At 47.7% G+C, this 23,550-nt stretch overlaps 1 protein-coding gene across 5 annotated transcripts in view; it reads right to left on the bottom strand.

Moving 5' to 3' along the window:
- Positions 1-450: 450 nt before the first annotated feature.
- Positions 451-23,550, bottom strand: part of Syt17 (synaptotagmin 17) — a 71,626-nt gene continuing 48,526 nt past the window's right edge. For all 5 annotated transcript variants that reach the window (XM_052762916.1, XM_052762918.1, XM_052762915.1 and 2 more), the window contains exon 8: positions 451-1,784. In XM_052762916.1, coding sequence (XP_052618876.1) covers positions 1,588-1,784 — 197 coding nt within the window. In that variant the 3' untranslated portion in view covers positions 451-1,587. The remainder of the gene's footprint in view (positions 1,785-23,550) is intronic.

Below are 23,550 nucleotides of genomic sequence, written 5' to 3'. Positions count from 1 at the left end.
CTGTCACCCATGCTGGGGTGGGCTTTGGTGATGCAGGTGTCTTTGAATCATTTCTGCTCCTGTAAGTGATCCTTCATCCATATTACTGTAAGTAACCCCAATAAAACTCACTGGTTCACCACGTTGGACTTGGTGGTATCTGTACTTGAGTCTGTTATGGGCTCCTTATCTGGGGTAAGTTAGACACGTGTGTTGCATCTCTCCAAAAAAAGTCTTGTCACACAACACATACATGTGTGCACACACACACACACACACACACACCGTATTCCATACTAGGATTACAGTTATTCTTTGTTGGGCCTGTCTTTTTACGTGGGTGCTGGGGCTCCAACAGCAAGCACTTCCCTGAGCTATCGCTTGGCTCTGACTGGATTGCCTTATCATGCATACTAGCAGCCAAACTCCCTCCCATCTTCTATGACATGAACAAAAGAGATAACTCCAATGCATGGCACAAATAAATAATCTTTAATTTTCAACAAATAATTTCCCATGACAGAGGACGATACGCTGTGGAGAAAGATACAGAAGCATCCCATGAGGGAAGAATCTATTCTAACTACACTAAAGCCTTAGCACATGAGACACGACTGTGCTGCACACACAAACACGGAGTTCATTGGAATATGATCGAGGGGAGAGGTCATGGTGGAGGGCTGTGGCACCATTTACATTCATGTGCCAGACCCTTGATGGGTCATAACCACCACAATTCAGTCAGAAAATGTTACCTTTGCTCTATCATAACCCTACTTATGGGACACACTCAAACTATTGCTACTTGATGCGGGGTCTCTGATGGATGAAAGGACATGGGGTGAACTTGCACCGGATGAAAGGCAGAGAGATAAGGGAACTTTGAGGATGGAGCCTCTGGCCACCACCTTGCTGTCTAACAGGATGAGGAGGCACACATGTGCTCACCTGTGAGGGCACACACACAAAAACATACCCACACATACCCACAGGGAGTCCCAGAAATAAGATAACACAAGGACAAAGCAGGTGAGCCTGGGTTCCTGACTCTGAATTACTGTCTTTTGTCACCCCTGGTCTCTCCAAAGAGTATAATCTATTAATCACATTTACTAAGGAGAAAACAAAGATACTTACACCTTTGGAGAAAGGTATCAGGTGTGGAGACCCCAGGAAATAGTGGCCTGCTCAGAAGTTTCCTGGCAAGGGTGTTTTTGAAGTGGGGATCAAGTCCCTGACATACCAGCCAAACTCCTGGTAAACTGAGTCAGGCTCTTTTCAGAAGGCCTCTTTTCTCTGGCCCGAGGTTGAAAGCACATTTTGGGACAGGGGTATGGATAAGAGCAGACACTGCCAGTAAGTCTCACAGCAGAGCCTACTCAACTTGTGATTTACGCACAAATGGAGTTTCCGGGAACTTCATGAGCTTCCCTCAATGAGGGTGGCTATTCCATGATCAACTGTCAGCTTGCCCTCAGTGCTGAGAGGGCGTTGCGTATGCACGTGCACATGTGTAAAAGTATATGTAGGTGTGGGTTGAATATTTATGTGACACATTTTTTTTTCTCTCTTTTTTCAAACCAGTGAAGGCTGTCTTCCCCGTGGCAATCAGGTCACCTCCAGGGAGGCAGGAGACACGCGGTCACACTCGGCCCGGGACCTCAGACTGTGCCACTGCTCCACAGCAGTGCGGTGGGTGTTTAGCATCCGCCTCCAGTGGTTGGATTCAGAGGGGCCGGAGGAATACTGGCCGATGACGATCCTCCCAATGAAGTCATTGCTGCTCTTCATGTTGTGACCAAACACTAGAGAGGCAGAGGGGTGAGGGCAGGCAGGGAGGAAGTCAGGTGTGGGGAAATGGGATGGGGAGGTAGGCACAAGACACAGGTCATTAGCTCACACATTGCTCAGCAGCAAACATGCGGTTGTTGCTTTGGGGACATTGCTTCTTCTCATGGGGACAGTCTCCTAAGCACAGCTGAGGCTCCTGCTGTCCCTTACCAAGTCAACCATGTTCCCACTTACCAACTTTTGCACTGGCTATCCCTTCTTTGAGAAAGCTGTGCCACCCACAATATGTGACTATAAGCTTACGTCTCACTGACTCACACATTGCCTATAGAACTCTATGAACGGACATAGAGTTCTGGTGGGACAGCAAGCCATCACCATAGTCCAGCTAAGAGGACAAGCCAGGATTTCCTATGTGTGTTATAAGTGCACATATTCGTGCCTATGTGTGCACTTGCAGAGACCAGAAGAGGACATTGTGTCCTGCTCTATTATACTCTGCCTTATTCCCTTATGAAGGGTCTCTCAGTGACCTGGAGCTAGACTGGTGACCATCAAGCCCCAGTAATCCTCTTGTCGCTAGCCCCCCAAAGCACTTGGATTACAGGCATGCACACCCAGCCACATTCAGATTTTTAATGAGCGCTGGGGAATTGAATTCAAATCCTCATGCTTGCCTAGCAAGCATTCTTACCCATTGATCCATCTCTCCAGGATCAAACAAAAGTATATCAACAGTAGTATTATTGATATCATGGTCTGAATAATCTTTTACTGTAAAGGCTTGTCTGGTGATGTGAAGGGTGCTTAGCATCATCTCTGGATTCTACCCACTAGATGCCAGGAGCAGCATCCCTCCTTCAAGCTCTGACAACCACAAATGTCTCTTGACATGGCCAACATTCTAATAGGGGGTCAATCCAACACAGATGAGAGCAACTAGAGTTGAATTAAGGATAAACATTCTGAGGTGAATCTTGGGCTCTGAAGCAGCAAGGGTGATTATTAATCTCGGCTGTCAACTTCAAAGGATCTAGAATCACCCTGGGAGACTGGCTCCTGGACGTGCCTATGGGGGTTATCCTGTTTAGAATGACTGAGGTGGGAAGATCTGCCCACTGTGGGTGGCACCATCCCCTGGGCTTGGGTCTTGAACTGTATGGAAAAGGAGAAAATTTGCTGAACATATTGATTACTGTGTCTTGACTGGTACTCAATATAGGCAGCTCCTTCAAAGTCCTTCTGCTTTGACTTTTGCCGTGATGGACTGTACCAGAACCATGAGCTGAAATAAACTCCTTTTGGAGGTTGCTTTTCTCAGGGCATCTTATCACAGCAAACAGGAAAAGTACCTGTGACATAAGGAAAAGTCTCTTGTGCCTCCCTTTCCTCACTGAGTGGACAGGATTCTCACTATACTTTATCTTGAAAGTTAATGCATGATGGAGATGAAATACTGTGTAGGGCTCTCAGCACACAGTGCCTAACACGTGGCAAATGATGTATCACCGCTTTGATCTTAAATTTCTGTCCATTGACTTCATAAAAATGAGATTGCACACATCCTCTGTTTCTCACAGTGGAGGCAAGTTCACTGAGAAAGATGTCCAGGGTAGTTTCTCCCGCCCCTTGTCACATCTTCTGTCTCTCCTAAGGATTCTCTGTTAATTCCAATGCAAGCTCAATTAGTGTCTTTCAAACCTAATGAGATGGTTGGGTTGATTTATCTTTTTATCCAAGTTCAGCTTCATTCTTTATCTGTGTGTGGGTAGTTCAAGCGTGCCATCGCACTAATGGGGAAGCAGGCTGTGCCTGTGTTATAAATGAAAGGCAACAGAATGGGAAATATCACAGATTCACCCAGCAGGAGTCAAGCAAAGGCAGGCTAGATCCCAGGAGGGGTGCTGATTATCAGACAAAACAGCTCAAAACCACAGCCCCAAACAGAGCTTGAATGCTAGTAGTGAGCCTCCATTCTCCCGTGTGGGGCTCACATAGAGAATTCCAAATGATGGAAATGGGAGTTGGGGGAAGAAAAGTGGAAACACAAAACTGAGAACACCATCCAGCATCTGAAAACCAAAACATCTGGTGAAACAGGGCAGGAGAAACACACTGCTTGCTCAAGGGGTCTGCTGCTTGTCAGCTCTGTGGGGGAAATTGGAGCATGTATATTTTTTGTACAGTTGGTAATGAGCTTGGTGTGCATAGATGGACCTTATTACGTGAAAATCCCTTATGACTGAAGGGCAATAAGTGATGAAATCCTAGCTTAGAAAGGAAATTGCTAAGGTGATGCACTGCAAAAACATTTTTGAGTAGGTAACAGTCAAGACCTTTTTGAACCATGTTTAGTAAGGAACATACAATTTTTTCTTACCAGATAAGAACAGGTTGCCAGGGTTCCTCTCCCTGTGAACCTCAGTCTAAAATAAGATTTTATTAGGAGACCATTCCAGATTCATGTTCTGACCCCCTCTGCCTCTGCAAAGCTCAAGAATAATAGAATGGTCCTGTAGCTCATGCCTACAATCCCAGCATGTGAGAGGCTGAAGCAGGAGAAATCCTGTGTCAAGCCAGACTAGACTATAGACTGAGCCCCCATCTCCAGAACTCCAATGAAAGAATGGCCATACATAGCAGTATTCCTCAAATAAGCATTGGTTTTATATCTGTGAGAAAGAGGTTTTAAGGAGGGAAATCTTGGGTTGGGGAGAAGACTCATTCAGTAAAGTGTTTACCCATGTAAGCATGAGGACCAGAGTTTAGAATCACAGCATCCACATAAACAGATCCTGTGCACTCACTGGTCCCAGCCTATCCTAATTGGTGATCTCTACGTTCAGAGAGAGATCCTATCTCAAAAAATAAAGTAGAGAGAGAGATTGAGGAAGACACTCAACCTTGACCTCTGGCCTTCACGTGCATATGTACACACACATACAAATGAATACACACACACACACACACACACACACACACACACACAGAGAGAGAGAGACACATGAATAGAGACAGAGACACAGAGAGAAGAGAGAAAAAGAAAGAGAGAGAGAAGAAAGGAAAAATTTAAATACTCTAACGTAATGAAGACTGAGTTGGTTCAAAATAAAAAGCAACTCGTGACCCAGCACATTCTGCTCTAAGAATGAGCCCCACAGCACCACCTACAGAAACAGACACAGATAAATACACACAAGGATGCTTTATACAGCAGGAATTGACAACATAAAGCTTTCAAGACAAACACAGCTCTTCACCTGTTTTTTGTAAATAAAGTTTTATTGAAACATGGCCAACCCCATTTTCTTACATAATGATGCACTGTGCTACAGAATTATATCTTAATTTGTTTGAGTTGCTGTGGCAAAATGCCATCACCCAGGTGGCTTGCAAACAACAGAAATTTACTTCTCATGGTTCTGAAGACTGGGCAGCACAAGATCAAACAAGCTTCATCTCTGGGGAGGATCCTCTTCAGAGATGGCATCTTGCTGTGTGCTCACCCAGTGGAAGGGACAAGTCAGCTCACTGAGGCCTCCTTCATCAAGCCACAAATCCCAAATGGGAGTGTTCTTTCCTCATGACCACCTCCCCACAGTTCCACATCCTGATACAATTACCCTAGAAGTTAAAGCCTCAACATCTGGATTTGGTGGCATGTGTGAGGGCAAATACTGGAGCCCAATCACCTAATCATCCCCTGGGGGTCCTATCGCTCTCTCTTAGTAGCTCATTTGCACCCATGCCATCGACTTAGAACATGCTTTGTGGATGCCAACACTAAGAGCACTAATTAACCTCTGATATAATAGAATGCCTTGGATCTACATGATTGCTGGAAAAGAGACAGCGACACATATTCAAAAGGAGATGGGGGGGATCTCCAAGATACACAGTTCACTGAACTGTCATGAGAGCCTTTCTCTGGAAAGTCCTACTTTTTGTGTTACATAAGTCTGTAGAGTTTGAACTTCATGTAACAAGTACATATTATGTTGGAAGAAGGCAAAAAACAGCCGTTATTAGAGATCCGCATCTAAATCGCCAGAAGGGAAGGAAAGGAAATGGGAGCCGTAGAGCCTACGCTTTCCAGCCTGATTTGCAAAGTTACTTGGCTGATGAATCGGTTGGCCCTGGGGAGGAGGTGGGAGCTCTCCCGGTGATTCAGTCCTGGCGGATGGGAAGGCCGCCTCTATGGCCATCTGAATTAACTGGCAGGCACTGGCACTTGCAAAGTGCTTAGTAAAGTTTCACGCTCCTGACAGTCTGTGAGAAAATGCACAATTTCAGAGGCAAATGTAAGTTGAGGTTGAATAAAGCTAATGGCATCAGTGCAAAAGCTGTGCAGGGAGAGGTCAAGAGTTGACATCACGGCAATACTAAGCTCTGTGTCGCTGCAGAGAGCAGAGAACTAAGATTAGGGGCCAGGCGTGGTGGCGCGTGCCTTTAATCCCAACACACAGGAGGCAGAGGCTGGTAGGTCTCTGTGAGTTCAAGGCCAGCCTGGCTACATAGTAAGTTCCAGGACAGCCAGGGCTACATAGTGAGACCTTGCCTCAAAAACAAAAACAGATTAGACATGAAATTCGGAAAAGGAATGTAGCATGCTGGGGGCATCCCTGTAATCCCAGCCTGTATGAGTCTGAGGCAACAGGATCGAAAGTTTGAGGTCAGTATAGACAGTGTCTCACATAAGCGAACATGAAAGAATCCAATATGGTGTCTGAGACAGTGGGCCGGATATCCCTGCTCCTCCATCCATGGCTTAGGAAGCCACGCCCTATAGCTAGTGTGAGTGGCACTCATAGAATTGACACAAAGGGAAGCAACCCCTAACTAGATCCTCACGTTCCTTTTCCCTGCAAATACTCCTTACTGGTTGTCACAGAGCATGCATGTGAAAGCAGACACTAATGTTTTACTGCAGCACACACACACAGACACACTCTCCAACTGTGCCCTTGTCATTCAGAGTCAATTTCCCAATAGCCTGTGACACCCAGAACATAGACAGTCAGGACAAATGTCACAAGCTCCAAGTGGATCATGAGGAGGAATCCTCAGGCCCTCTCCAAGAACCTGTTTACGCTTCATGGGTTTTGACACTGAATGCATGTGGTATTGCGGGTTGGATGTGGGTCATCCTAACAAAGTTCATGTATGGGCCTCAGTGTGGCAGTGTTAAGGCGGTGGGGGCCTTTCAAAGGCAGAGCCAAGGGCAGCTGGGTCATTATAGAAGAGTACGCCTGAGCCCCGAATTTCTCTGTCTTCGTATCTTGCCATGTGATCTCCCTTGATGCCATCTGCTTTGAGATCTTCAATAAGAGACAAAAATTGGGGCTGCCCAAGCTTGGACTTTCAGCCCCTCAAAACTACGTGTTAAATAAACTTCTTTTCTTTAGAATGTACCCAGCCTTATGTATTTTGCTATAGTAATAGAAAATGAGCTAATGGGATTGATCATCTGTTTTCCTCATCTGAAACAACACAAGGTAGTGCAGTAGATTGTGACTATCAGACAGACAGAAGGACTCAAAGGAGTGGAATAGAATGGGGGCTTCTGGGAAAGAGAATGCCAACTTTTTCTCCTGTGAGGAGAGGTGAAGGAGATTGCTCTGAAATCATTCCTTCTATAACCGTGACTCTCAGTCTACAAGAAAGCTCTCTCTCTCTCTCTCTCTCTCTCTCTCTCTCTCTCTCTCTCACACACACACACACACACACACACACACACACACACACACACTCAGAGACAGAGACAGACAAAGGCAGACAGACACAGAGAGACACACAGAGAGAGACAAAGGCAAACACACACAGAGAGACAGACAGACACACACACAGACAGAGACAGAGGCAAAGAGAGAAAGAGAGACAGAGACAGGTTGATAGACACACACACACACACACACACACACACACACAGAGAGAGAGAGAGAGAGAGAGAGAGAGAGAGAGACAGACAGACAGACAGACAGACAGACAGATAGACAGACAGAAGCAGACAGACACACACAGAGAGAGACAGACACACACAGAGACAGAGACAGAGAGGCAGATGGGGAGAGACATGGGGGAGAGACAGAGAGACATACACACAGAGAATGGTGTAGAGCGATAGAAACAGAGTGGCAGACAGAGAGAGGGAGGGATGAGACAGAAAGACAGACAGAGAAGAAGAAAGAGAGAGAGGAGAGAGAGGGAGAGGAAAAAGAAGCATAGAGAAAAGAGATAGACACACATGGAGAGAGAGAGATGGAGAGAGAGAGAGAGAGAGAGAGAGCATCCATTCACCCATTTTACATCGGAAAACCAAAGTCCAGAGAAGTAACTAGAAAGTCCTTTGAGCTTCAGTCAAAATCTAGCTCTCTTGAACCAGTTGTGGCAAGCTGAAGCATCCCATGTTGACACTTGCTGTGAAAATGAATTTGTTCTTCCCTGCTGGAGCTAAACTCTTTTGATTGCTAATTCCCTTTGCCAAGGCAGATGGTTCTAGAAGGGAAGCTGGATGCCTTCAAATGTGGGTGTGATAAACACTACAAATAAGAAAAAGGGAGGGTGGTCCTCTGTTTCATCAAGGCTCAGTTCCTGTGCATGCTGGGTCACAGGTAACTATGGATTTTGTTCCATGTCACCATGGAAGGGTGCCAACACTGCACCCTCAGTGCAACCTTGGGCCTGCAGCGTAGGGGCACCCTCAGATCATGTGTGGAACCCTAACACCCCCATACTGCACTCAGTGCCCCACCTCTTGGATGCTGGAGTAAGTTGCCTACCCATTTCTAGAAAAAAAAGTGCTAAGTTAGCAAGACCCATACTGGACATTTCACAACCCTTCTGGTTCACCACAAGGAGTGGGGGTGCCTGCATTTCAGGATGTTCATGAGTCAACCTCAGGGACCCACAGGGTCGTGCATCTGATTCCCCTACCCTTGCACAGGTCAATTCTGCATACCCCAACAAGGGGTCCCCATTCTCTTTACTTCTGCAGAATCCCCTCAGCAGCAAGCACTCCTCACTCTGTTCTTTCTGAAATCAGCAAGCTACTCCAGGGTTGTCCACAGCAAGTTACCTCAGGAGGCTGGTGATGAGGCTCAGTAATTAAAGAAACTTGTTAAAGCAGGAAGGCTTGGGCTCAATCCCAGAACCCCTGTAAAGAGCTGACTATGGCTGGTGATGGTGGTGCATGCCTTTAATCCCAGCACTTGGGAGGCAGAGGCAAGTGAATCTCTGAGTTCGAGGCCAGCCTGGTCTACAGAGTGAGTTCCAGGCCAGCCAGGACTGTTAGAGAAAGCTTGTCTCAGAAAAACAAAAAATAAAAAAGAGCTGACTATGGTGGCATGTGCTTGTAATCCCAGAGCCGGGGAGGTGGAGATGGGTGGATCTCTGGAGCTCATTGGCCAGCCAGGCCAGCCTAACTTGCAAGCCCCAGATCTTGGTCAAAGAATGGTTGAGCTCTGACCTCGAAACACACAAGCACACATATGTATGAGCACACACATGAACACTCTTTCTTATACAAAGTCTACCTAGCCCTTTTCTGGGTCTCAGTTTCCATATTACAGATGGGTGGGCAGATGCAGGTTTCCCGCGCCCCTTCAGATGCTGTCTGTCTGTTTCCAAGACCTTTCATCAGGCCGAGGCTGCAGCTCAGCGGTAGAGCACTTGCCTGAGAGATTTCACCCTGACTTTACAAGCTTTCCTGGCTCCGTTCATGATTCATAGCAGCTGCTCAGACAGATCTGTTTGCCTCTGCCTTTTTTGTTCCCACATCCATAAGGACAGGCTGGGTAACCACACTTTAATCACTGGAAACCAGTATCACTAATCCTGACTTCTGCCATGCAGGCACGGGGAAAGCACTTAATCCACACCACAGCCCTGCTGGGAAGGCACCGTCATGCTCTCTTCCCCCCCAGCAGGTGGGAAATCCAGGGCTCAGAGGCATTAGTTTCAGTGTCCAAGGTCATCCATACCCCAGGAACAGACATGGAAAGATAGGTACCACTTTCCTTTCTTTATCACAGAATTAAAGGTCTTAGCTGGTCCCTCCTTCCCCTGACTCCCCCATAGAGAGAGGACAAGATGGAAAGTATGATATAACACAGGATAGAGCTGGGGAGATGACTCAGTCAGCACAAACGCTTGCCACACAAGCCCAGAGACCTGAGTTCGATCCCCAGAGCCAGGCAGAGGAGTGCACACCTGCAATCCCAGTGCTCGGGAGTTGGAGACAAGCGAACCTCTGGGGCTCGCTGCTAACCATTCCCTCCTATCTACAAGTTCCAGGTTATGTGAGAGATGCTGTCTCAAGAAATAAGGTAAGGATACCTGTGTGTGCCTCTGGCCAACACACACACACACACACACACACTCACACACACACACACACACACACACACACACACACACACACACACACACACACACACACTCACACACACACAAGATACATGGAATCTCCTTGATTTATGCTGCTTGTGTCCCATAACTTAAACCATAACTTAAAACAACTTGGAGGGTATTTTAGTCCACAATTTCATGTTATAGTCCATCACAGGGAAGTCAAGGGGGCCAGAACCAGGAGCAGAGAGAAATGCATGCCGGTGCTCAGCTCACTTTCTCCACCCAAACCGGTCAGAAATTCCTTTTTAGGGAATGGTGCCACCCACAGTGGGTGTGTGTGGGTCTTCCCACATCAATGAATGGATTCAAAATACTGCCCTCCCCATGCCCACAGGAAATAGCTCACTGGGACACTCTACCCAGGTGATTATAGGTTTCACCACGGAGATAATTAAAACTAATCAGCACAGATGGTTTATCAGTTAGATATCTTTTCCTTCCTTAAGAAATGGAAACCAAGATTAAAATCTCTTAAAACCCCTCTGAGGTGGATGGACCTGCATCTCTGTGCAGCATCTCTTGCCTCATCTGCCAAGATGACGTATGAGGTGAAACACCACTTTTAGATCTGGGTGTGAATCACATCATTTTGTTGGAAGCCTCTGAAGGTGTGACTACAAAGCAATGTTTTTGTTTTTACATGAACCACCAAATTTTATACATTGGACTGAAGATGGTCTCTGCACGCTCATTCCAGAGATGCTGGCAGGGCTTTGGTGAAAATGTTCACTACCAACTGTCTTCACAGCTAGCCAACGAGACACCTACTGATGCTTTAGGAGCACAATTAATTATATCTTCCTTGCTCAGCCAGCATTGCTTCAGAGAGAGTCTGCTGGTGTTTAGACCTGGGGGACTTTTGCAGGTGTTTTTCAGACACACCCCAGGTGATTCTCATATACCAGGCTCTGTGCAGAATAAAAATTGCAGGTGGACTGAGGTCTTCGATGGACTGTATAAAGGGACCCATTGTGGTCTGATCTTCATTGCCAACTTGATTGGATCAGGAAATGTCTAAGACCTTAGTAAGCATGATGGAGTTTTAATATGCTGGCTTTATGGAGAGGTGGCAAGAGGACTAGGGGCTTAGTTGGAGGAAGCAGGCCATTGAGGGGTGGGGGTTGTTCTTGGAGCTACAGCTAACCCTGACCCCTTCCTGCACTCCCTTGTCACTGTTTCCTGTCTGCCACAAAGCTGGGGAACTGAACCTCTCTCCTCCCTGCAGCTGTTCTCTCAGGTATTGGCCACTGGGTTGCAGTCGTGACCCACATAGCAGCTGACCCGGTGCTCTGCTCTCATTGGAGTAAACCTCTTACTGAGGGCTATGGAGAACACTGCCTAGGATGGGCAGGTCCCTTTAAGACTTTAGTCCCTCCCACAAGACAACCAGGAATGTGTTCATGGAAATTCACCCTGTTCCCAATCCAACAAGTCATGCCTCCCTTGGAGGGGAGAGCAGGCGCCTGGAAGAATGTGGAGGTGTTACTTTAGGCTGGAGTGCACATGCTGTTTCCATGAACAATTCGATTGTGAAGATTTTAGGCTTTGAGGACCACCTGAGGTTTCTGCTGAAATGATTCAACCATGCTGTTGAAGGAGAAAGAAGCTATAGACAGTTGGCCACAAATGGGACATGGCTAGGCTTCAATAAAACTTTACTTGTAAAACAAGGAGTAGGCCAGATTTAGACTATGGGCTGTAGTTTGCTCTCAAAGTGTGGGCCCCAAACCACAGCCTCTGAAATATCCTTCAAAAACTAAAAACTTGGTTTCCTGTGGTGCTACTGGGAGGTGGTAGACCCTTTAAGAGGCAGGTCCTCACAGGAAGAGAAGTAGATCATTGGGATGTAACCCCCTCTTTTGAGATGTGGGGAAAAAAGGTCTTGATACATATGCAGCTCAAGCTGGCCTTGAACACACAATCCTCTTGCTTCAGGCTAATTGCTGGGATTCCTAATGTGCAGGAGGCTGGCCGGGAGGACTATACTGGAGATGCCGGCAAGATGGCTCAGCTGGCAAGGTACTTACTGCTGTACCAGTCTGAGCACTTAGTAGATCCCTGGACCCACAGTGGAAGGAGAGGATTGGCTTAGTCAGGTTTCTACTGCTGTAAAGAGATCACGATTATGACAACTCTTATAAAGAAAACGTTTAATTGGGGTGACAGCTTACAGTTTCAGAGGTTCAGTCCATTATCATCATGGCAGGGAACAGGGCAGCTGGGAGTATGGTGGCATGCAGGCAGACATGGTGTTGGAGAATTCTACATCTTGATCCAAAGGCAACATGAAATAAACCGATTCACTGGGCATGGCTTGAGCATAGGAGACTTCAAAGCCAGCTTCCACAGTGACACCCTTCCTCCAACAAGGCCACACCTACTCCCACAAGGCCACACCTCCTAATAGTGCCACTCCCCTTGGGGGCCATTTTCCTTCAAACCACCACAGGACTGCTTCCCAAAGATCGTCCTGGCACAAGTTTGTGCACCCGCCGCCGCCGCCGCCGCCGCCGCCGCCGCCACCACCACCACTGGCATCATCACCACCACCACCACCACCACCACCACCATAACTGGCATCACCATCACCACCACCACCTTTACAACCATCACCACCACTACCATCACAGCCATCACCATCATCGCATCATCATGATCATTATCATCAAAAGACCCTGTTGACTCTCATCTCCTACTGCTCCACCCCAACTCAGTTCCACCCGTCCTGCTCCAATGTACTGCCTCACCACAGGCCTAAAAGCAGCCAGACCAACTGACCACTGACTCACACTCCTGAGGCTGGTAGCCCAATGCAAATCCTTCCTTCTTTAAAGTGCTGTATCTCAGGCACTCTGTCCCAGGGATGTGATGAGATGACGACTCCCAGGTATTCTGTCCCAGGGATGTGATGTGAGGATACAGGTTCTCAGCATCTGTATGCTTTCTTTGTTTTTTTGAGACAGGGTGTGTGTGTCTCATTATGTGGCTCAGGCTGGCCTGGAATCAGTCAGTTTCTTGCTTCCACCCCTAAATTCTAGGATTACAGGTGTACCCAGTTGGGCATCTGTACTTTCATAATCCTTTTCAGGTGATGCATGGACAGCCAGGTTCCACAGCCACTCCGGCCTAAGAACCCTTGCACCATTAAGTTGGGGATTAGAATCCCCATAAAAATACCCAAAGAAATCAGATCCTTATCTTTGGAGTGGTGCATTCCTTTTCCATAAGCTTCTTTTTCCTACGACTCATGCTGTTACATACCTCTCACTTCAAAAGATGAAAACCTCTATCACAGCCCTTTTCTTTTAAGGTGATATAGACTCTTGAGATATGATTTTTAAGGTAGAAGTAAAGGTTACACTCTTAAAATTCCTTTGATAGACCCACAAGATGGCTCAGTGAGTAAAGGCACTTGCTGCTGAGCTTGACAAACTGAGTTTGATCCTCAAGATTCATACTGCAGAAAGAACCAGTTCCTGCAAGATGTGCTGTGATCTCCACATGTGCTAACACACACACACACACACACACACACACACACACACACACACACACACACGAGCACATTCCTGCAGGAAAGTGACAATAAACTGTTCAAAATGACTCCTTCATGTAAGTGAAATTCAGGACTTTTACTTTCTATTCTAGACCTCCCTTTTTATGGTTGTCATATTTATGTGCAACATAGTTTTTCTTTTTAATAATACAAATTTTATTTTATGTAAATATTACTAGTATATATGATAATTAGTGTAATTACAGAATTTACAGAGGTGTATAGTAATACATACATAGAGAATATAAATTATAGAAATAAATATGTATATATGTGCTCATGTACATGTACACATACAAAGTATGTGTGTGCACGCATGTGGTTGAGTGTGTGAGTGCAGGTGTGCATGTGTGTAGAGGTCAGAGGTCAACATCAGGTGTTATTCCTCAGTCATCTTTTATTTTGAGACGGGGGTCTTTCATTGGCCTTAGCTTGCCAGCTGAGCCCCAGAGAGTCATCTGTCTTCACCTCCCCAGTGCTGGGGTTCCTGGGTATTGGAGTCGGGTCCTTGTGCTCATACGGCAAGCACTCCGCATGGCGAGCACTCTACTAACTGATCTCTCTCCAGCCCTGGTGTCTCAGGTTCCATCTCTTTATAATATTGTGGCCCTTTTGTGTCCCTATATACAGGTGACATGCACCCATGAGCCATAAGGTGGTGAAGGAGTAGAGAGCTAACTGATAAAATCTCTGCTCATTCCCCAAGAGGCTTTCCACCCTCCTCCTTTGCTGGGCCCACAGTCCACCTGCCTAGGCCATGGCAGCTGGGCTGCAGGATTTGTTTGCGGAGGAAGACATTTCTGTTTGCACACATTTTTGTAGGTGGAGACGGGAAGGCTGGGAAAAGTGGCTGAAATTCACAAAGAGGAGCTGGCACCATGATTCCCCTGCTTCCCTGAGAGTTCCTCACACTTGGCAGGTAAGGAAAAAACACCCCAGAGTAGCCGAGCCCCAGACAGGGCAGGCAGAAGCCCCTGAGCTCTGCCCTTCCTGTGTCGATCTACCCTTCTGGACAGATGCCACACCCCAGCTCTGGCTCAGATGTCTCCGTGTCAGCAGCATTGCCACTGGTGCTGGAACTGCCTGTTACCCACGCTGCCGTACACTGCTGGGTGCTTAGCAGTGTCTCTGGCCTTTACCATACACTAGATGCCTGTAGCATCCCCTGGGCTGTGACAATCAAGAATGGCCCCAGACATTGCCAGACATCTGCTGGAGGGTTAAGTCAGCGAACCACAGGTCTAAGTTGACCGCTGCTCAGGGCATCCTGGGTTACTACTAGGCATTTAGCGATGGGACCCCCAAAATGGACTCTGGCCCTGATCTTGGAGGCAAACAGCACTCAGGAAGGCCAGAGAGGAAACAGAGCAAACTATGTGAGACACAGAATAGCTTTGCTGTTTGCTGACTGCAGAGAAGGCTGTGTGATCCTCAAAGCCTGATGGCCATTCTCACTGGCCTGCACAGCTGGACTACATTTCCCAGCCTCTCCTGCAGTGATATGCATTCCTTCCAGTCCTGGTATAAAATCTTCCCATGCAACAATCAATGCCTGTCCCTCTTCAGCTCTCTGTCCCTGTCTCTTGTCCTTGTTGCACAAAGTGGTTGGAAATGAAAGCCAGAAAAGCTTGAGATGATATCTGAGCCTATCGTAGCAGCCAGCCTCCCCTTAACTATACACAACCTCTAGCCTCTCAGCAAGCCATCTGAACTTCCCGGGCATCTCCCCAGCCCTGCAAAATGGGCTGATAACAGCACAGAGTGTGCACCCCTCATTCGATCACCCGATATCTCAGACTTCTTGAATGTAGACACAATGCTACAAGTAGAGATGTCACACCATGAAATCTTGTTTTGTAAATTCCCTTTAGATTATATGTATCAGGTATAGATGAAAGATAAATGAACTTCATGTTTAGACTTCGGTCTCATGCCCAAAATAGCTCACTATGAATATGCAAACAATCAAAAAAATTTTAAAAATCCAAAACACTTTTGGTCTCATGCATTTTGCACGAAGTGGCATGTACTTCATCTGGTCATTGTGAAGATTGCTGAGATGGTGTTACAGAGTGTCCAGGACACTGCCAGGCAGACACTACGCACTTCATAAAGGTTGGCTATTAATACTGTGGGACCGTCAAGTCCCTGCCTCTCAGTTAAGAGTCCTCTGACTTCTGTTTTACTTTCTTGTCCAGCTTTGCTGAATAACTTGGAAAAGTTCTCAGACTCCCCAGGGACTCAGTTGGACTTTAGGGACACTTTTGTTCCTTTGTAGTCCTGGGGATTGAACTCAGGGCCTGGTGCATGGTAGACAAGCAATCTGCCACTTAGCTGCACTCCGAGCCCTTTGTTTTTCTTTCTTTCTTATTTTGAAACAGGGTTTCATTAAGTCGCTCAGGCTGTGAATTCACTCTGTACCCCAGGCAGGCCTTGAACTTCCTCCTGAGTGGCTGGGATTGCAAGCCTGAGCCACTAGGTCCAGCTGGGAATACCTCTTGTGACAAGGGGCAGGGGTGCTCTCATTTGAGCACCGGCTGTCCAGGCACATGACAGGTGTCCTGCCTCTCCTCACTCAGAGTCCACCAAGAGGTCAAGAGTGGCCTTAAACAAAAGTGGGAGGGGACTTCACCCATGAATCACCTACAGATTCCTGTAGACTCCAATGCATTAAACAGGATGAGGTCCATCCCACAGCGGACACAAGATAGGTACTTCGGCTGCCAGGCCAGTGGACAAGGCACAAGCCTGTAGGCCTATTAGGTACTCAGGATTCTAAAGGACATGCCACAAAGTCTCAAAGTCCCTCCTGTGGCCAGTATGGGACACCTGTTGATGAAGCTGGAAGGGAAGCCTGTTCCTTTGCTTCTCATTCATCTGTTCGTGGGCATGTGCACACATGCGTGTGTATACATGTGGACGTGAGCGGTTGACATAAGAAGTCCTGCTCAATCACCCTCCACCTTACTTTTTGAGGCTGGGTTGTTCACTGAACCTGGAGCTCACTGACTGGCTACCCTGGCTGGCCCGTGAGTCCCAGGGAGCCCGTCTCCACCTCCCCAGTGTGGAGTTTCCTGGTGTGTGCTGCCATACCCCACTTTATGTGGTTCGAAGGGTCAGAATTCAGGTCCTCCAGTTACTCACTGAGCCATCTCCCCAGGCCCTGCCTGTCCTTCACTCCAGAATGTGTTCCGGGTGAATGATGCCTCTGCCCAAGCCTCTCCAAGAGTGACTCCCACAGAAGCAGCCACGCCTTGCTCTGATGCTGGGAGCTGAGGAAGCAGAGACCCAGAGAAGAAGTTTTCATGTCGACTTACAAACTGGAAAAGCGAGAAAGTGACACCCACGGAGCATCTGCTCTGTGCACAGTCCTTGCATGCACACCGTCTTACCCAGTCCTTCACAGAGCCGTGAGCCACATCTGTTCCCAGTGCTTGCAGCCCCAGGTACACAGTAGGTGTTGGATAAATACTCGCATCTCGCTCCTTACCATAGCCCCGACATTGCATAATCCACTTCCTTCATTAATTCTGATCTGGATACTCTGGCCTTCTCTCTCTCTTTTAAGAACAAAACAAGCTCCTTTCTGACCCAGGGCCATTGGACTTGTCATTTTCTCTGTCTAGAATGTTCCTTTTTCGCATAGATGGTTCTTTCTCAGCATCGATTACTCAAGGGTTTTCCTTGGGACAGTGTCTGGTAAGTGATGTATCCATCACTATTACTACGGTCACTTCTTCGTTGATTTGAGGGAGGGGTATGGCAGTCAGGGAATAAATTTGGGGAGTGGGTTTTTTTCTGTTAGCATGTAGATCCTGAGAATCACCCTCGGGTCATCAGGCTTGGCAGTGAGCTCCTTTACCCACTGAGTCATCTCACTGGCCCTGGAGATGGATTTTACTTGTATCCTGATAGGTGAAAAATAGGGACCAAAGAGAAGAGAAGGTTTTGCTCTCAGTGGCACCGTGGCTAGGTTGTGGGACTTGAGCTTCCTGATTCTCAAGCCTAGGGTTGTTTAGACAGTAAAAGGCTTCCTGGAAATGCCAGACAGGACACTGGCCTGTGCCCTGCATGCTGTGCCTTTCCCTCTGACGGCAGCTCTAGGTGGATGCAGCCACAAGAGGTGTGTGTGTGTGTGTGTGTGTGTGTGTGTGTGTGTGTGTGTGTGTGTGTGTGTTGTTGTTGTTGCTTAATTTCCAGCACAGGCCTACCCCACAGGCTAGCCCTGGCAGCGTTTGAGGCAGACTTGGATAAAGGCCTGGCTTCTGTGGGCCTTCCTTTCTCACTCTGTCTAACTCAGGTGCTGCAAGACAGGCGTACTTGATGAACCCTGGGCTCCCCTGTACTCTCACATCCCCCACAGTGCTCCCATACCCTCCACAGTGCTCCCACATCCCCCACAGTGCTCCCACATCCCCCACAGTGCTCCCACACCCCACACCCCCTGGTAGTGCATTAGGTGCTTTGCTCATTGCTGAGATGAATTTCCTGAACGAAGCCACTTAAGGGAGGAAGGACTTAATCTGGCTGTGTTTGAAGGATGGAGCCCTCTAGCAGAGGAGGTGTGGCAGTTCTCAGTCACACCTGACCCCAGCTCACTTACTTTCCCATCTGCCATGGGGTCAACGGGTGAGCATTTTACTTCACATCCACTTCTCTGGTTCTAAAGTCTCCACACTTGTATTTTTCTGCTGGTTGCTGACACATTCGTTCTTATCTTCTTCTTGAGAGGGTTCACCCTTATTTCTAATACAGTTCCTCATGTTGTGGTGACCCCCCACCATAAAATTATTTTCATTGCTACTTCATAGCTGTAATTTTGCTACTGTTATGAATTATAATGTAAAGATCTGATATGCAACCCCAAAGGGGTTGTTACCCACAGGTTGAGAAACACTATTTTAGAACATGGCAGTCACAGCTGCTCTGAAGTCCTGGGAGAACCCCAACATTTGGCAGTGTTATGGCTGCATCATCAATTATATGTTTCCCTAGGAGTCTGTCAGGTTTTCTTGGTTCTTTATAAATGAAGTCATTTTGGATTGTTACAACATATATTTGAATACTATAAGACCCTGGGTCTTGTTATTAATATGTTGATGTTTAAACAACTAAAGTAATTAGTTTCAGATCACAAGTTCTACCTGGCCTTCTGTATGAAATGGTTCCACCATCAGCTCAATTTTCAATGCCTGTGCTATGGTCTGCCCTGGGTACGTCCCCCAGTGATCAGTGGAGGAGTTGGTGACAATCCACCCTGTGCAGTTCACCTTGCAAAGCCTCCGTTGTACCATCTGAGGGTCATATCAACTCCCACTGAACTTGGGGTCCACACACAGGTTGATGGGGACCCTTATCCAGCTCCCTGCTTTGTGAGCTTCCCTAGTCTCTGGTTGCCAGGGTGACTCTCACGATCCTCTGGCTGGACTGAGGGCATTAAGCTGTTCACTCAGCTGCTTGCTGCTCATGAGCAGATCTGGGACTGGAGCCCGGTGCAGATGCCAGTTCTCCCTCTGACCCGTTCACACACTGCCAACTTAGCATGCTGTGGGAGGCCACACTGGTCTGGTTCTGCAACTGGGCTGGCATGGGTATGTCAGTTTCTGGACATGGTACCAGCTGGTAACTTTGGGGCAATGGTGACTAGGTAAGGAAGGTGCTGGGCTGAGCCACGAACCTTCAAAGTGCCAGCACATCAGCTCCCCACACACTGAGGTGAATAAAGCAACAGATAGGGTTTTTCAAGTGGCTGTCTGAACTGGACAGGTCCACATGCTGCTTCGCCTTTAATTCTTTTTTCCATTTTTTTTTTCCTGAGAGAGAGTTTTTTCCATGTAGCCTTGGCTGTCCTGGAACTCTCTCTGTAGACCAGGCTGGCCTTCAATTTAAGAGATCCGCCTGCCTCTGCCTCCTGAGTTCTGGGAGTACAGGTATACGGTGTGTGGGAGCCCGTTCTCAGGTTCCTCGTGACTTTACCCAGCAGGTTCACATAGAGGATGATTAGGACCACGGGCCTGAGTGCAGGTGTCTGAGATGGTCTGCACTTGGCTGTGCTGGGGGAGGAGGTCTTTTGCTCCACCCCTTGGCGTCTCTATAAAAACCCTGGGGCAGAGACAGTCGGGGCTCGTTGGAATAGGTCCCAGGTTCTCTTGAGGCTATCCTTTATTTTCTATCTGTTTATCTCCACAAGATTCTCCACAATAAATCCTTCTATCTAATATTTCCTGCTGCTCGCACTCAAGAAAACTCTGGGGAACTATGGGGGTGGTGGGTAAACGCCCCACAATGGTGCCACCGCCCTACACCTTTAATTCTATAACAGGAATAATGTGCTACATTTTACATGTGAAGAAGCTGGACTCGGAAAGGTAGAATCACTTGCTTAAGGTCACAGCTGACTAATGGTGGGCTCAAGATTCATCCCAAGTCCTTATAATTCCAGGGTCCAATCCTTCTATGGTAGGACTATCTAACATAAGCATCATCATCATTGCCACCAGCAACAGCATCACTACGACATCAGCATCAACACCAGTAGCAGCAGCAACAACAACAGCATCAATACCCACACCACCATCATCATCATGATTAGTAAGTACAGCAGCAGCTACAACAACAGCAACAGCGTCAATACCAGCACCACCACCACCAACATCATGACTAGGGCAGCAGCATCACCATCACCACCAGCCTTAGCATTGTCAGTACCACACTATCGCATCTGGTAAATCTTAAGTATCAATCAACCATGTGCAGGCATACTCAAGGCTTATGCTATAAAGTGTTGAATTAGAAACTCATAATGGAGGAGAAACTGAGATACAGAAGAGAGGATCATTTGCCTGGTGTTATGGCTAGGTGGCAAAGGTGAAAGGTGAACCAAACCATGTCTCCTTCCACTCCACAGTCTGCACAGCCTAGAGCCCTCTCTCCAGGACTCAGCTGGGGTTTGTTCTCACGAAACTCAGCTGAATGAGGCAAGGTGGAAGCTGCAGAGCAGTACGGCAGGTGGACTGGGATAGGGCCAAAACTTTGGGGAGACATCTGTGCCCCAGAATAAACCCATAATACAATTCCATCTTAGAACAGCCATGTCCCTCTCAGACTAGCTTCCTCCTCTCTCCTTCAATGGATGTGTTCAGCTTTTCCACAACCCTGCTCCCTAAACCTGGGGTGTGTGTGTGTGTGTGTGTGTGTGTGTGTGTGTGTGTGTGTGTGTGTGTATGTTGAGTTGTATGTGTGGAGGCCAGAGTTAATGTCAGATGTTTCTTCTATCACACTCCATTGTATTTATTTAAAGACAGGATCTCACTTAATACCCCTCACTGGCATTGAATTCATAGAGATCTGCCTGCCTCTGTCTCCCCCAGTGTTGAGACTAAAGGCCTGTACCACCATCCTCTGCCTGGTCTTCTACCTTATTTTTTGAGACAGCTTCTTTCACTGAACCTGGAGTTCAGTGATTGGCTGGACTGGTCAGCCATTGACATCCCAGTACCCTTCAGTCTCTACCTTCCAGTGCTGGAATTATAGCCATGCACCACCATGCCTGGCTTTTCTACTCTTTTTCTTTTTCTTTTCTTTCCTTTCCTTTCTTTCTTTTTTCTTTTTTTCTTCCTTCCTTCCTTCCTTCCTTCCTTCCTTCCTTCCTTCCTTCCTTTCTTTCTTTCTTTTTTGAGACAGGGTTTCTCTGTGTAGCTTTGGCGCCTTTCCTGGAACTTACTCTGTAGCCCAGGATGGCCTAGAACTCACAGAGATCCGCCTGCCTCTGCCTCCTGTGTGCTGGGATTAAAGGCATACGCCACCACTGCCAGGCTGCCTGACTTTCCACACAGAACACTTTTTATGCATGCCACCTTGCGCCCAGCAGACCCCTCCATCTTTCCAGGGTAGATGCTGGAGGCACCACCCTCCATCCTTTGATCTGTACCCATTGCCTCCCCGCCCATTTCACTGCTGCAGCAGATTCACTCAATTAACCAAGTCTGCACTCCAGCTGTAGAAAGACGGGCAGTTACGAAACACAGACCAGGTGCCCCGGAACTCGCCCTCACAGTGGGGCCTGGGAGACTTCCAGACAGACAGTGGGTGGGGAGGGAGCAGATGGACTCTGGGCAAAGTCTGGCTGACATCGTTTGTGCAAGAGAGCCACCTCAAAGCTTTGAGAGATAGATGTCATGTCAGGTTTGACAATAGCTCTGGACATCAGCCTTTTAAACAGTCCTTGTCAGGCTCGGTGTTGTGGTACCTGCTTGTAACCACAGTACTCTGGAGGCAGAGGAAGGGGCAGGGGCAGAGGCAGAGGCAGGGGCAGGGGCAGGGGCAGGGGCAGAGGCAGAGGCAGAGGCAAGAGGTGGTTAGTTTGAAGCCAGCTTGGGCCAGACAGAGAGCCTGTCCCCAAAACAAGTCTACACTTTAGTTTGTTTTCTGTTGCTGGGGGAATTTATAAAGAATAGAGCTTTAGCCGGGTGACGGTGGTGCACACCTTTAATCCCAGCACTCAGGAAGCAGAGCCAGGTAGATCTCTGTGAGTTCAAGGCCAGCCTGGTCTACAGAGCGAGATCCAGGACAGGCACCAAAACTGTACAGAGAAACCCTGTCTTGAAAAACAAACACAAACACAAACAAACAAACAAACAAAGAATAGAGATTCATTTGGCTCACAAGTCTGGAGGCTAGAGACTATGTAGTCCCAGCTGGTTTTGAACCCATAATCTTCCTATTTCCATCTCCTATGCACCAGTATCACAGGCATGTGCCATCATTCCCGGCTAGACTCTGCATTGTCCCATGCATGTGAAAGTCAGCAGGCTGGCAGTAGAGGAGAAGGAGGAGCAGGGAGGGAGGGAGGAAGGGAGGGAGGGAGGGAGGGAGGGAGGAAGGGAGGGAGACAGAGACAGAGAGAGACAGAGAGAGAGGTGCCAGACATTCCTTGGCTTTCTTCAGAGCTGTCCAGCACAAGCTATTATTAATGGTATGCCTCGCTGTCTGTGTCCTGAAGAGTTTCTGCAGCATGTACTCTGAGATCCAGCAAGGCAAGTGGGTAACAGGATGTGGGTCTTCCGTGTGGACCCCTGCAGTCCATCCACTGCCCAGCTGAAGATTGAAGGTGGCTTTCGTCAGGAACCTGCCGGCCTCTTTCACACCCTCTGATCCCTCCACTGGTCCATGCCGCTCATCTCTTAACTCCTAGCTCATGTGCCGCCTCCTCTCACTCCCCAGTCTTGACCTAAGCTCCCCAAGGACATGTGCCCTGAATATCTGAGTTGACTTGAATGTGTAATATCTAACACAGTCCCAGGTAGCGCAGGACACTTAGGAGACACTGAGGAACAAGCAAATGACACACGATCCTTTGTCCCAAGTTAAGGTTCCCCCAGCTTCATCTCCAAGAAGACAAGGTCTCCTCTAACTCTGAGAAGGAAGAGGACAGAGAGTGATCTGGTCTTCTTTTAGAAGAGCCTCAAGGTGGAATCTGGCTGCAGAATAGTCGTCTATGGATGATTTCAAGTAGTGATGGCATTAGAGCGTATCTAAGGAGTACCTTCGCCAAGCTAAGCTATAGACATATGCTAATACATCTGGACTTTAAAACAACCCACTGAGTGAAATGCCAGCACCCCCATTTTACAGATGAGGAAACTGAGGCTGGGAAGGTTTGCTGGGAGCAAAGTGCCAACATGACAGAGCCCTAACTGCTGGGTTACATTCCCTCCAGGCAGTGGAGGAGGATCGCCTGCTAGGGTCCCACATCAGCAGCGAATCACTCCTTAAAGTGCTCACATTCTATGTGGCTCCAACTGCATTTCTTTCCT

This window comes from Peromyscus californicus, unplaced genomic scaffold, assembly GCF_007827085.1.
Source record: "Peromyscus californicus insignis strain IS unplaced genomic scaffold, ASM782708v3 Scaffold_4__1_contigs__length_199733344, whole genome shotgun sequence".
Taxonomy (NCBI): domain Eukaryota; kingdom Metazoa; phylum Chordata; class Mammalia; order Rodentia; family Cricetidae; genus Peromyscus; species Peromyscus californicus.
Note: the sequence above shows the minus strand (reverse complement) of the source record. Positions and strands in the feature narration are given on the sequence as shown.